Source organism: Asparagus officinalis, chromosome 1 (genome assembly GCF_001876935.1).
Source record: "Asparagus officinalis chromosome 1, Aspof.V1, whole genome shotgun sequence".
Taxonomy (NCBI): Eukaryota; Viridiplantae; Streptophyta; class Magnoliopsida; order Asparagales; family Asparagaceae; genus Asparagus; species Asparagus officinalis.
Window position 1 is genome coordinate 42,964,477 of NC_033794.1, and position 12,364 is coordinate 42,976,840.

General features: G+C 41.6%; 1 protein-coding gene across 1 annotated transcript; it reads left to right on the top strand.

The window, feature by feature from the left end:
• On the top strand, positions 8,450-9,709 carry LOC109833652 (mucin-7-like). Its single transcript, XM_020401400.1, has 2 exons — positions 8,450-9,056; positions 9,123-9,709. The coding sequence occupies exons 1-2, from the start codon at positions 8,450-8,452 to the stop codon at positions 9,707-9,709; spliced, it is 1,194 nt and encodes a 397-aa protein (XP_020256989.1).

A 12,364-nucleotide genomic window follows, 5' to 3' on the forward strand; every position in this document is an offset into this window, starting at 1 on the left:
TTACAATGCCTCATTTTATAAAGCAACTTGGAGTATTATCAATGAGGATCTCTATCTTACGATGCAGGAATTTTTCTACTCTGGGAAGCTTCTTGGTGCTCTAAATTCTACCTCAATAACTTTGATTCCTAAGGTACTTAATCCTCAAACTCCATCTGATTATCGGCCAATTTCCTGCTGTAACTGTGTTTATAAGATCATTACTAAAATCATTGCTACCAGAATTCGGAAAGTTATGGGTTATCTTATGAGCAATGCCCAAAGTGCTTTTGTTAAAGGAAGAATTATTTCAAATAATATCCTTCTTGCTCATGAACTCATCAAACATTATGGAAGGAAGCAAACTTCTCCTATAGTTGTCCTCAATATTGATCTGCAAAAGGCTTTTGACACCATTAATTAGGACTTCATTGAAGCTATGCTGATAGGTCTGGGTTTTCCAAACATCATGGTAAAGTGGATAATGGAATGCATCACTACCCTTAAATTTTCCCTATCCCTCAATGGTTCTCTCCATGGCTATTTTCAAGGGGCTAGAGGGCTGAGGCAAGGGCATCCTCTTTCCCCATATTTATTTGTTCTCAGTATGGAATACTTGTCTAGAAAGTTGAACACTCTCAAGCATGATGGATTATTCAAATTTCATCCAAAGTGCTCAGGATTAGGCATCACCCATTTATTCTTTGCTGATGATCTACTTCTCTTTGGTAGAGCTGATATGAACTCCATTATCAAGCTCCATAACTGTCTGCATGAATTCAGCAGGGTCTCTGGTCTGGATACCAACCTAAATAAATGCTCAGTATGTCTAAGTGGTTTTGATGATAATCTGAAGCTTCAAATTTGTTCATATCTAAATTTTTCTGAAGGTTGCTTACCAGTTAGGTATCTGGGTATGCCTCTTATAACTAAGAGACTGTCTTGGATAGACCGTTCTCCTCTTGTCAGTAAGATTTCTGAAAAATTTCAACATTGGTAAAAGAAAAAGGCTCTATCTTATGCTGGAAGGTTACAAGTGATCAAATATGTCATTTTGGGTGTGCATATCTACTTGACAAATAGCTATATCTTGCCTAGTAAAGTTCTTAAAAAAAATCGACAGGTTGTGTTTTGAATTTCTATGGAATCGCAAAATTCCTCTAGTATCATGGTCAACTATTTGCCAAGAAAGAAAGTATGGAGGCTTGGGTGTTTTTTCAGCTAGAATCTGGAATCAAGCTGCAGTTTTAAAACTTTTGTGGATGATTCATCTCAAGAAGGATCTTTTGTGGATAAAATGGGTGCATGAGAATTATTTGAAAAATGCAGATATTTGGCATGTGCAGGTTAAATCTAACAGTTCCTGGATGTGGAAGCAACTTTTAAAAGCTAGAGATGTTTTGATTGCTAAAGTTTATAGCATTAACAACCTGATTACTATCATTGGTAAATCATGTGCTGGTGAAAAACTGTTGGTTTCTTCTGTGTACAGCTTTTTGATCCATCCTGCACCTCAAATACATTGGACTAGTGCAGTTTGGCATAATATTCATTATCCCAAACATTTTTTCATCCTATGGTTAGATGCTCAATCAAGATTGCTTACTCAAGATAGGCTATGTCGGTTGGGTATTCTCAATGCAAATCAATGTGTGTTGTGTACAAATTTTCAGGAATCCTGTCATCATTTGTTCTTTGAATGTCAATTCTCATCTATTGTGTGGAATATGGTGATGGATTGGATGAAGTTTAGTTGGAAATCTTGCATGTGGGATAGTATCATACACGGGTTCAGCTTCATGCTTAAAAAGAGAGGATTTTTGGAAAATTTAAAGCGACTGGCCTTTGGAATATTAATGTATTTCATTTGGCAAGAGAGAAATCTTAGGATTTTTCAGGGGAAAATTAGGCTACCTGAGGTGCTGTTTAAAGCTATTAAGATCTCCTTTTTTTCAAAGATTACGAATGAAAAATATCCTATTCACATAGAAGAGAGAATTAAAGAGTTGTAAGTTTGTTGTATATATGCACATTTGTGTGTGCACTATGAGTGCTGAGCTTTTCAGTCTTGTCTGATAGTGAAATTGTATTAAAAATTCTCAATTGGTAAATGAATAAAGTTTTTTCATTGACAAAAAAAAATATATATATCCACCATTAGGAATACTATTAATTTAATGGAATAATTCACTAATCTTATTAATTTAATGAAATAACTCACTAATGATTCACATTCATTCCATCCTAATCTTTCTCCATTCCATTGTCACTTCATTTCATTCCCGCGTACCAAACAAGGTGGCTTCAAGTTAGAGGGAAAAAATGGTAAAATAAGTACAAGCTAAACACATGCACCATTAGTTGTACTATTAATTTAATGGAGGTTCATTAATATTATTAGGTGTTTGGAAGCAATGAAATTATGAAACCCTGTTTTGATATGCATCTTAGTCCCTACGTTAATTTGTTATATATATGTTGCTTCACATGTGAAGCGAGTAATACAACAACAGCAACTGATGCTTTTTGGAGGATAACATAAATGTTTGCCAATCTAATGTTAGAAAAGATAATTAATTTGCTCTTTTTCATTGTCTACTTATCTCTCCAATAATCATTGTCTATGAAAGCAACGAGTCTTGATTCGTCATTATCCGTGCATAGAATAAACATTAACTAATTGTTATCTTCTCCATATTTGCCATTGCCACTATTAACGTTTATCAACTTTCAGACGACTTAACAAATGACAAGGAAATAAATAGAAATATTTAAAGAAGGTATTTCTGATAAGAAAATTTAAGAAGGCAGATATAAGAAACACCTCAATATATTTTATAAAGTTTGAGCATATTTGAGACATTGATGTTAAGTATTTAGCTACAGATGATAGCTTTTGAGAATAAGCCAACTGAAGATTACTAATACTATTTTCTGACCAATGCATGTAATACGAGAGTCACCAGAATATAAATGTTTTTTTTTCTTTTTTCCTAGAAACCATTTAAAGATATGGTCATTATACATAGACTATTGATGTTTGAATTTAAACTTATACATAGACCACTTTAAGGTTTTGTAAGAATCAACCACCTCTCATTCAATTTTTCACTAAAAAAAGGGGAAAAAATCTTTAAAATATCATTTCGAGTTAACTAAGCTATATCCTAAGTGTTTGTTGGAAATTGGTAGTAAAGGAAATGAAAGAAAAATCGACTTGTATTCCTCTCAAAATCGATTACAATTTGGATTCCGATTACAAAAGAGAGGAGAATGAATTTGATTCTCCCTTTTGTTTAAAACTTGGTTCTTCTTGGTAGCGGTGGAGTGCCTCCTTCGATTGATCTCGTCGAACTTGCTCTCTGTTGACGATCTGACCGTCCTATCTCACGAAACTGATTGAATTGCTTGATGAATTCGGTTTAGAACTCTTGACGAGTATAAAGAACTCAGAACGAGTTGAAAACTCTGACAAGAGTTGTTGAAAACCGAATGTCTGGTTTGATGTGATTAAGTTGGGTTGCAAGCTTAATCACGAACTCCTAAATGAGTTTCAGAAATAAACTCAGAGCGAGTTAAAACTCTGTGAAAGAGTTGTTGGAACCGAAAATTTTGATGAAAGGATCCTTTGGGATTTGATTAACTGATCGTTGATCAGTTCCTTGATCTTCAAAAGATCTCCTTCGTGTCGTTGAACTGCTGAGCTTTGTTGACCTTAGGCGGTTTTGATGCCAGCTCCCCTCAACCCTATGCGATTTTTCTGCTAGAAACCGATCAACCTCTTACTCTGTTGAGTAAGTCGGTTATTTATAGGGGGATTAGGGGTGTAACCAACCCCTAAATCCGCTCCTAAGTGGGCGAAGATCCCTCAGAACGTGGGATAACGGTTTTGAGGCCGTTCGGTTTGAACAAGTCAAAATGCCTCAGTTGGCGTTCTGGGCTTTAACTCTGCGTCCAAGGCTTGAGACGCAGAGTTAAATCTCTGTTAGAGATTTGAGACGCACAGGCCGCATGCGTTCTGGAATTGGAAACGCACAGGTCGCTGGTGCGTTGAAGTTCAACTCTGCGTCCAGAGTTTGGGGCACATAGTTGAGCCTGTTGAAGAACGCACGTTATGTGTGCGTTTAGTGCTTTAACTCTGCGTTGCAGAGTTAGATATTTGCTGGAGAACGCACAAGTTGTGTGCGTTTCGCAGAATTGACCTTCTGCATTTAATAAAGGTTGTTGACTTGTAACCTCGTCTATTATGACATTGCAAAGGCCATTGCTTATTGATCTTTGCCTGTTATAGGATATGAGAGTCGTCAGATTGTAACTCTCACCATCGATTGTGAAGGCCACTGAATAGGGTTTTCATCAGCTACCGGAAGTGCCGTCGAATTGTAACTCTTCTCGATCTGTGTGAAAAATCTCCTATTTGCCCCCTTTCGACTGTCGACCCGAAAGCTATTTGATTGTAGCTTTCGTTGTGAGAGCTTGACGGGAATCAACATCCATAGTGTTTTGAAGATGAATATTTGCCCACAGCTCTCTACCAAGCAACTCACTAACTAAGTCTAACCTTTTATTTCTGAAATCATTACACTGCTCATCAGCATCTCTAATAGTTGCTAATATAATATTAGTCATGCTGTTGTCGCAGCCATCAAGATCAATCATCTCAGGGATGATGCTGTGTTTATAGCGGTTGCAGAGTTGCGGATGCAGTGATTAGAAAGTCGTCTGATTGTAACTTCCATTATCAGGGCTTGATAGGGATCGGCTATCTATTGTGATTTTTAGACAGCCTACAGAACCCCCTCCAAAGTTTTCGAAAGTTCGCGGTTGACTGAGACGAATTTTCGGAATACTTTGGACCCCAAAATTTAGAAGACATTGTCAGACTTGGTTAATTGTAATTTAATTGTACTCATCCAATGGACTCTTCAGTGGAGTCACATGTTTCTTCTTGGCTTTAGTCGCCTTGATGGCTGACATTAACCTCCCTCTATTTATTTGGAACCATGTCTTGGCTATAAACATAGAGGAATTCGTCTGATTGAATTAGAACGCACAGATAGATTTCTTGCGTTATCGAACCGAAACGCAGGGTTAAATTCTGCGTTTAAGAATTCCATTAACGCAGACGCACAGACGGATTATAACGCAGAGCTGAACTCTGCGTTCAGAAGCTCAAGCATCACAGGCGCACAGGCCACATTTGTATAACGCAGAGCTGAACTCTGCGTTCAGAAGCTCAAGCATCACAGGCGCACAGGCCACATTTGGCGGGTATTTGGGCCTATGATCCCGACCCGATTTGACAGCTCATAGCTGTCTATAAATAGACCACTAAGGGTCAAATCAAAAGTCACCCGACTTTTTGCCTCCTCTCTTTCGGAAGATTTTTAACGAAGCCTCTTCGTTTTTCACCTCCGGTGACCCTGCTCGTCTTCTCCGACCGTCTTCCATGGGTTCCAAGAAAAAGGCTGCTCCTCGCCCAAGATCTCCTGCTGCAGCAGCGCCGCCGTTTCAGGTTCCACCCGTCGGTGGTAAGTGTCGCCCTTCTTGGCCGTCAAACTTGCTTCGGCAAGTTCTTTAAAACCTTGGATGTATTGTCGTTAAACTTGCTTCGGCGAGTTCTCTGGAAAAAAAAAATCCTAGATGGGTTCTTGTAAACGAGAAAGATGACTCGTTTTGTTATTGTAACGCAGAGTTAAGACTCTGCGTTTTGAATTCGAAACGTTAGGGGCCCGACCCTAGCGTTTATGAAATTTTAACGCCAGATTTGAACTGTGCGTTAGATAACTTAACGCAGAGTTTGACCTCTGTGTTGATGAAAATTAACGCCAGGTTTGAACTGTGCGTTCGAAAACTTAACGCAGAGTTTGACCTCTGCGTTGATGAAAATTAACGCCAGGTCTGAACTGTGCGTTCGAAAACTTAACGCAGAGTTTGACCTCTGCGTTGATGAAAATTAAACGCCAGATCTGAACTGTGCGTTTGATAATTCTTTTTCTTATGGGCTCAAATAAAATTCCCTTCATTTGACTTATTGAAGATTTCTTTCTTTTGCAGTGCCTTACGCCCGCGAACCTCTCAATCTTCGTCACCACTTTGGGCATGGGGGAGGTGCGGACTTTAATATGCAATTCAATCTGCGTCAAGAACTCCCAATATTCCAAGACACCGACAAAGATCGTGTCACCCTGATCTCAGATCCAAATACAGATGTACTCAGGGTTTTAGTTACGGACGCTAAGTTTGAGACTGGGTCTCGCAAGAAACTCGGCAAGCCAGCTTTCTTATTTGGGGATCGCGTCACTATCTCAAAGGAGATCGTACACGGCGGTCACTACAAGTGGCTTAGGCAGATCGGAGACCGTCGCTTCTTCCTCCCTGACATGCACAGGATGTTTCCCATCTCCTACTACCAATGTGCTTCTGTTCACCGTCACATGAATTGGGACTTAGTGAGAGAGCAAGATGGGGTAGTTGTTGGGGTTCTGACTCACAAGGGTGTGAATACCGCTGGTTATAATCGACAAGTGTCGGCCTTGGAACCTTGCTTATTCTCACGGGGATATCCTTTAGGAGAAACAGCTAGCCCAGCTAACACCTTCATGCGACGATTTTTGGCCGCCAAAGGAGAATTCCCAACTGCAGTATTCCGAGCTCCTGGATGGGTACATTCCTCCAAGGCAGGATGGTGGGCACGAATGATAGAATTCATGTTGGCAGAATTAAAGGAACCATTAGCTCAATCTGGGCTTGCTTGCCCTATTATGGCTACTAAATATGGAATCGCTCTTAGTCCATATAACTTCTTCGCCATTCTGGAGCGGTACAATCCAGAGACTTGTACGTTTTTCACACCAGAAGGAGAATTAGGGTTCGCCCTGCATGAGATGTTTGATGTCTCAGGTCTTCCTTTTGGAGACCTGTCATATGAAGAGTTTATTCCCGGATCAACTGAGCTGAAGATCTTGAAGGAGACTATCCCCGAGGTATATGACACTCTATGGGAGGTGATGTGTCATTTCCAAATCTGCGGCCAACTGACAGGGGCACGCGGACGTGGTATCAAACAGCTATCCTGGGCCGAGTATCTTTTCCAAAATTTGTCTGACAAGAATGCCGCTGTGTCTCGTCGGGAGGCGAGCACCCCTGAGACCATCCAGGCTCTGATCAATGACGCCACCGTTCACTATGTCAGCGAGGGAATAGAAGATGACTTCCCAGCACAGACTGAATTCGAGAGCTTCCATCACCAGGCAGCCACTCCCATTTCTAACATGGCTTTGTTGGCGGGGTTCCTCATGCTGTGGCTCAAGCGGTGTGTGGTTCCTACCAGGCCAATAGATGCAGTGATGATAGAAGTAGCTTATCCCGCTATCCTCTTAGCACATGGGAGACCCATAAATCTACTTTCCGCCATGACGTGTTGTTTGCAACACGGTTTGAGGGAACTATGCCTCGAGTTTATTCAAGTGAAGGAGATAGATTCTGAAGGAACGAAAAGCTTGGTGACCCCGAATCCTCGAGTACCCTTGTCGTATACTTATCTAATGGCTTGGTACGTCTCCCATTGTGTACATTTGATGAGTGCTCGCTCTGCTACGGATGAAGGCTTTGTCCCTTTCGTGCAGAGATTAGAAAAAGCTACTTGGATAGGCACTTACGTAGTGAAGGTCCGTCAGATTCTGTCGAGAGACCTCAGCTACGACATCTTCCGCTGCTTCCCGGATTTTGAGGGTGGAGGATATGGACAGGTCTTCCAAGATACCGCTGGTCCTAATGGTTTTACCCGTTTGGACGGGGGAGTTTTCCATTGGCTGTTAAATATTAGACCTGGTTATCTCCTCTTCAGGCAAAATGACAAATGTATAATTGAGCCTTATCAACCGTATCGCTTTGCTCGCCAATTCGGATACGACCAACTATACGTTGGGAATCCGAGGAGCCAGCTTTCAGTTATGGGCAACATATACGAAGGAGCTCGAGCCTGGTATTATTCCACCGCAGGTTGCACTGGGGCTACTTTCAGATTACCCCACAAAACACCTAATTCTCTTCTCTCCGTGGCTTTCTGTAACTGGTATCATACAGCTTCTACGATGCCGGATTACAAATTGTACACTTCAGGCCTTCGTGCGATTAGGAAGATGTATTCTTCTCGGAAAGGAGGTGGTCGTGTATCTCGTCTGAAGGGGATCAACGAGTTTTTACATTTTGAGGATGCAGCTGAGGAAGGAGAAGAAGAACTGGGACTAGAGAGTGCCCCGGTAGCGAGCCCTAAGGCTGTTGAAACTTCGAGAGCCAAAGCAACTGGAAAGAGGGCTCTCTCTGAAGCAGAAGAAGCCCAATACGAGAAACTGAAGCTTCGAGAGCCAAAGCAATTGGAAAGAGGGCTCTTTCTGAAGCAGAAGAAGCTCACTACGAGAAACGTACTCGTAGAAAGCTGCTGGTAGATCCTCCTGCTCAGAAGTTCATGGCGGGTGCTTTCAAATCTTCCAGTGGAAGGGAAGAGCAAGAATCAGCTGTTGCAAGTCGCCCTGATCGTGTTGATCCTCACTCTGGGGGATCCACCTTTTCTGAAGAATTTTTTCCTCACTGTCCCTTGGATCAGGTAGAAGGTGGAGATGAGTTCCCAAGTGGGGATATGGGGGTTTATTCTGCAACGGATCCTGATATCTCACCATTTCCAGATCAGGCTCCTGGTGCTGCTGCTTCACCTGCAAGGGTACCGCCTGCAACGTCTCCATCTGAAGGGGATAAACTGCATACAGATGAACTGGCGACAGATAAGCTTGCTAATCTTAATGAGGGTCAGTCTCCCACCTCCTCTGTACTATTGCCACATTCGGGGACTATTATTCCTAGTCCCACGACTGGCCGACTGACTCAAGTGGATACACACGCGAGCTCTCCTGAACTTTCAACTGCTGACGATGACGAACCGTTGGACTATGGGAGCTCGTCTCACCATGAAGATGCTGATGAGGATGAAAGCGATGATGATAATTTTTATGCTTGGGCGGATCAACCACCACCACCTTCTGACAAGGCGTCTGGTTATCTTCCTTTTTACCCTACTGGTAGAAATTACACCCTTTGATTTTTCTGGTGTTTCTTTCTTTTACATTAACTGTTCTTTTGTGTAGGTTCTCCAACTACTGAAGCTGCTGGGACGTCATCGTCTCTCCCTTCGCAAGCAACAGACGCTCCTCCCTCCGAGTCAATGCCGGTGACAACGAGCTCTTTACCAGAGGAACCTCTTTCGCTGACGATTCCTCTTAAACCTGTGGGGACAGAGATTGTGCTAAGCTCAACCCAAACAGGGGTACTTATGGCTCTACCTTCCAGTCCCTCACAATTGGATATCACCATAGCTTCTCCCACTTCTTCACGATCATCACCGATTGCTTCTGCATCAGGGTCTATGCTTTTAAGTTCCCCACCGTCATCTCCGGTGAAGACGCTAAGTCCAGTGGCCCTTCCCTCCATCCTAAAGGTTCTTATAAGACCATTGGAAGATATGATGAAGATAGCGATTGAGGAAATCAGTGCTGGACGAGCTACGTTTGATTCTTTCAAACCACTACTCACGCACTCCCTGAATGGCATTCGATATTTGGATGACGCTCGATTGTTCCAACATTGCTCTGAAGGCGTCTCTCGGTTGGAAAAAGATCTGAGGGCTTTGGAAGAATTGCATCGAGCTGATCTTATTCCAAGAGGCCATCACTGATAGAGAGCTTGAGATTGCATCCTTACAGGGGCAATGCATGCAGAAGCAACATGTTGTGGACGCTTCTGGAGTTGCCATACAGACATCCCGTGCAGAAATTGATCGTCTCAAGGTGGAGTTGGCTCGACACGAAGCTGAACTTGCGCGGGAGGAAGAGATATTGAAAAAGCTCACACTAGAAAGTGTGAAGACTTATGCCACTTACCGTTCAGCGGTGCAGGAGCTTGAACTTATCCAGAAGCAGGCTAATGCGATTGTGCTGGATGAAAGCACCCTTAGGAAGAAAGCCGAAGTGATGGTACAGGCCGCTCACGAAGAAAAGCTATCTGCTATTAAATCCCGGCTCGTGTATTTCACTTTTACTGAGGCTTAATCATGTTGTGTTCTTTTTGTTTGATAAGAACATGGTTTTTGTATCACTCTTCAATATTTTTGATGATAATATAAAAGAGTGATTCTGGTTTATCTCTTCTCATTGCATGTGTCGTGTTCTGACTTGCAACAATGCAACTATATGGAAAACGCCCAATTCTTTAAAATTTCCCTTACAATCATCTAAGATAATTCTGGAAAAATTTTAACTTGTTTGGGGGAAATGAACACTAGTTATTCCTTTGTATAAGAATTAACTAGTTCAAACAGGTTTGGACTGTTAGAGGTGGTCTGTTAACATAACAGAGATTTGGGAATCTATCGATCTATTGGGAATAGTCAATAGATTAATTTTTGTAAGTGGTATGATTTTACTCTGACATGAGAGCAATCGCAATCAGGGTAATTTGAGGGTTTATCACTCTATTAGGGAGAGTTGATAAGTGGATTCTTGTCAGAGGTGTAGTGTTAACGTGACAAGAAGAATATTGCTATGGAAGCAATTTTGAGGACTTATCGCTCTATTGAAGAGAGTCGATAAGTGGATTTTTGTCAGAGGTGTAGTGTTAACGTGACAAGAAGAATATTGCTATGGAAGCAATTTTGAGGACTTATCGCTCTATTGAAGAGAGTCGATAAGTGGATTTTTGTCAGAGGTGTAGTGTTAACGTGACAAGAAGAATATTGCTATGGAAGCAATTTTGAGGACTTATCGCTCTATTGAAGAGAGTCGATAAGTGGATTTTTGTCAGAGGTGTAGTGTTAACGTGACAAGAAGAATATTGCTATGGAAGCAATTTTGAGGACTTATCGCTCTATTGAAGAGAGTCGATAAGTGGATTTTTGTCAGAGGTGTAGTGTTAACGTGACAAGAAGAATATTGCTATGGAAGCAATTTTGAGGACTTATCGCTCTATTGAAGAGAGTCGATAAGTGGATTTTTGTCAGAGGTGTAGTGTTAACGTGACAAGAAGAATATTGCTATGGAAGCAATTTTGAGGACTTATCGCTCTATTGAAGAGAGTCGATAAGTGGATTTTTATCAGAGGTGTAGTGTTAACGTGACATTTGTGGGGGAAAGAATATTGCAGCGTCTCACTAGGGAGGACTGCTAAATATCTTATCATCGGAGCGATGAATTGTGATACTTGTGATTCGAACAAGATTTTGAGAATTTTATCACTCTATTAAGGAGAGCTGATAAATTGAATATTTACTACTCTGTTAGGGAGAGTTAGTAAATTGATCATGATTTGAATGATTTTGGATACCTATGTTCCCTCGATGAGAATCAATAAGTGGATTTTGACAGAGGAATTATTGTTACAACGATGTAAACTAAATTCAAGCTCTGTGGGGGATGACATCCGTCTGAGGTGTAATATTAACCTGACGATGATTTAAACCCTGCTGAGGAAATACCAAGGTGGATCCTTCGTTTAGGATAATTGCATCACAAAAGAGGCGACCTTTACGTTTGAGGTTCGAAACGCAGAGTTAAGAACCATTGCAACGCAGATCTAGACCTAGCGTTTGAAGAATTTGAACGCAGAGGTAACTCTGCGTTAAAGTCTAACCGACTTTATCCGTTAACGTGGAAAATCACGTTTTAGATTCGGTCGGGATTCTCTCTTAGAGTCCCGATCTGATTTAACAGCCCGACGGCTGTTATAAATAGGCCTGTAAGGTCACATCAAGAGTTATTTGACTCTTTTTGCCTTGCTTAGTTCCAAGAACGAGATTTCTCGTTTTAATTTCGGTTGATTCTCCGACGAACTCTATCTTCTACGACTAACCATCCGCATGGCGCCCAGGAGGATGAGTGCGGGTTCCAAGAAGTCTGGCAAGGTGGCTGTGGAGGCGTCACCGACCGAGAGCACCGGCGATGTTGCCGTTCTGACAAGCGCTTCAGCGTTGATGTCGCTGTCACATGGGCCTCGATGCTGTGGTAAGCGGTGGCCATGTCAACTTGTTTCAACAAGTTTTCTGGAAACCCTAGATGGGTTCTCTTCAACGAGGAAGATGACTCGTTCTCTATCAGAAACGCAGTGTCACGGCTCTGTGTTACAAATTGGAAATGCAGACTTAAGACTGCGTTTAAGAAACATAGAGTTAAAACAAATTGGGAACGCAGAGTTTAGGACTCTGTGTTAAAAATTGGAAACGCAGACTTTAGATTGCGTTTAAGAAACATAGAGTTAATTCTCTATGTTAAAATTGCGAACGCAGAGTCAGGACTCTGTGTTTAAATTGAAAACGCAGGCTTGAAGCTCTACGTTCAAG

Bases quoted from the DNA above. Each gene is read 5' to 3' on its own strand.
- LOC109833652 (XM_020401400.1), top strand. From the start codon at position 8,450: ATGGCGGGTGCTTTCAAATCTTCCAGTGGAAGGGAAGAGCAAGAATCA. The intron at 9,057-9,122 runs GTAGAAATTACA...TCTTTTGTGTAG, and splicing joins TCTTCCTTTTTACCCTACTG to GTTCTCCAACTACTGAAGCT.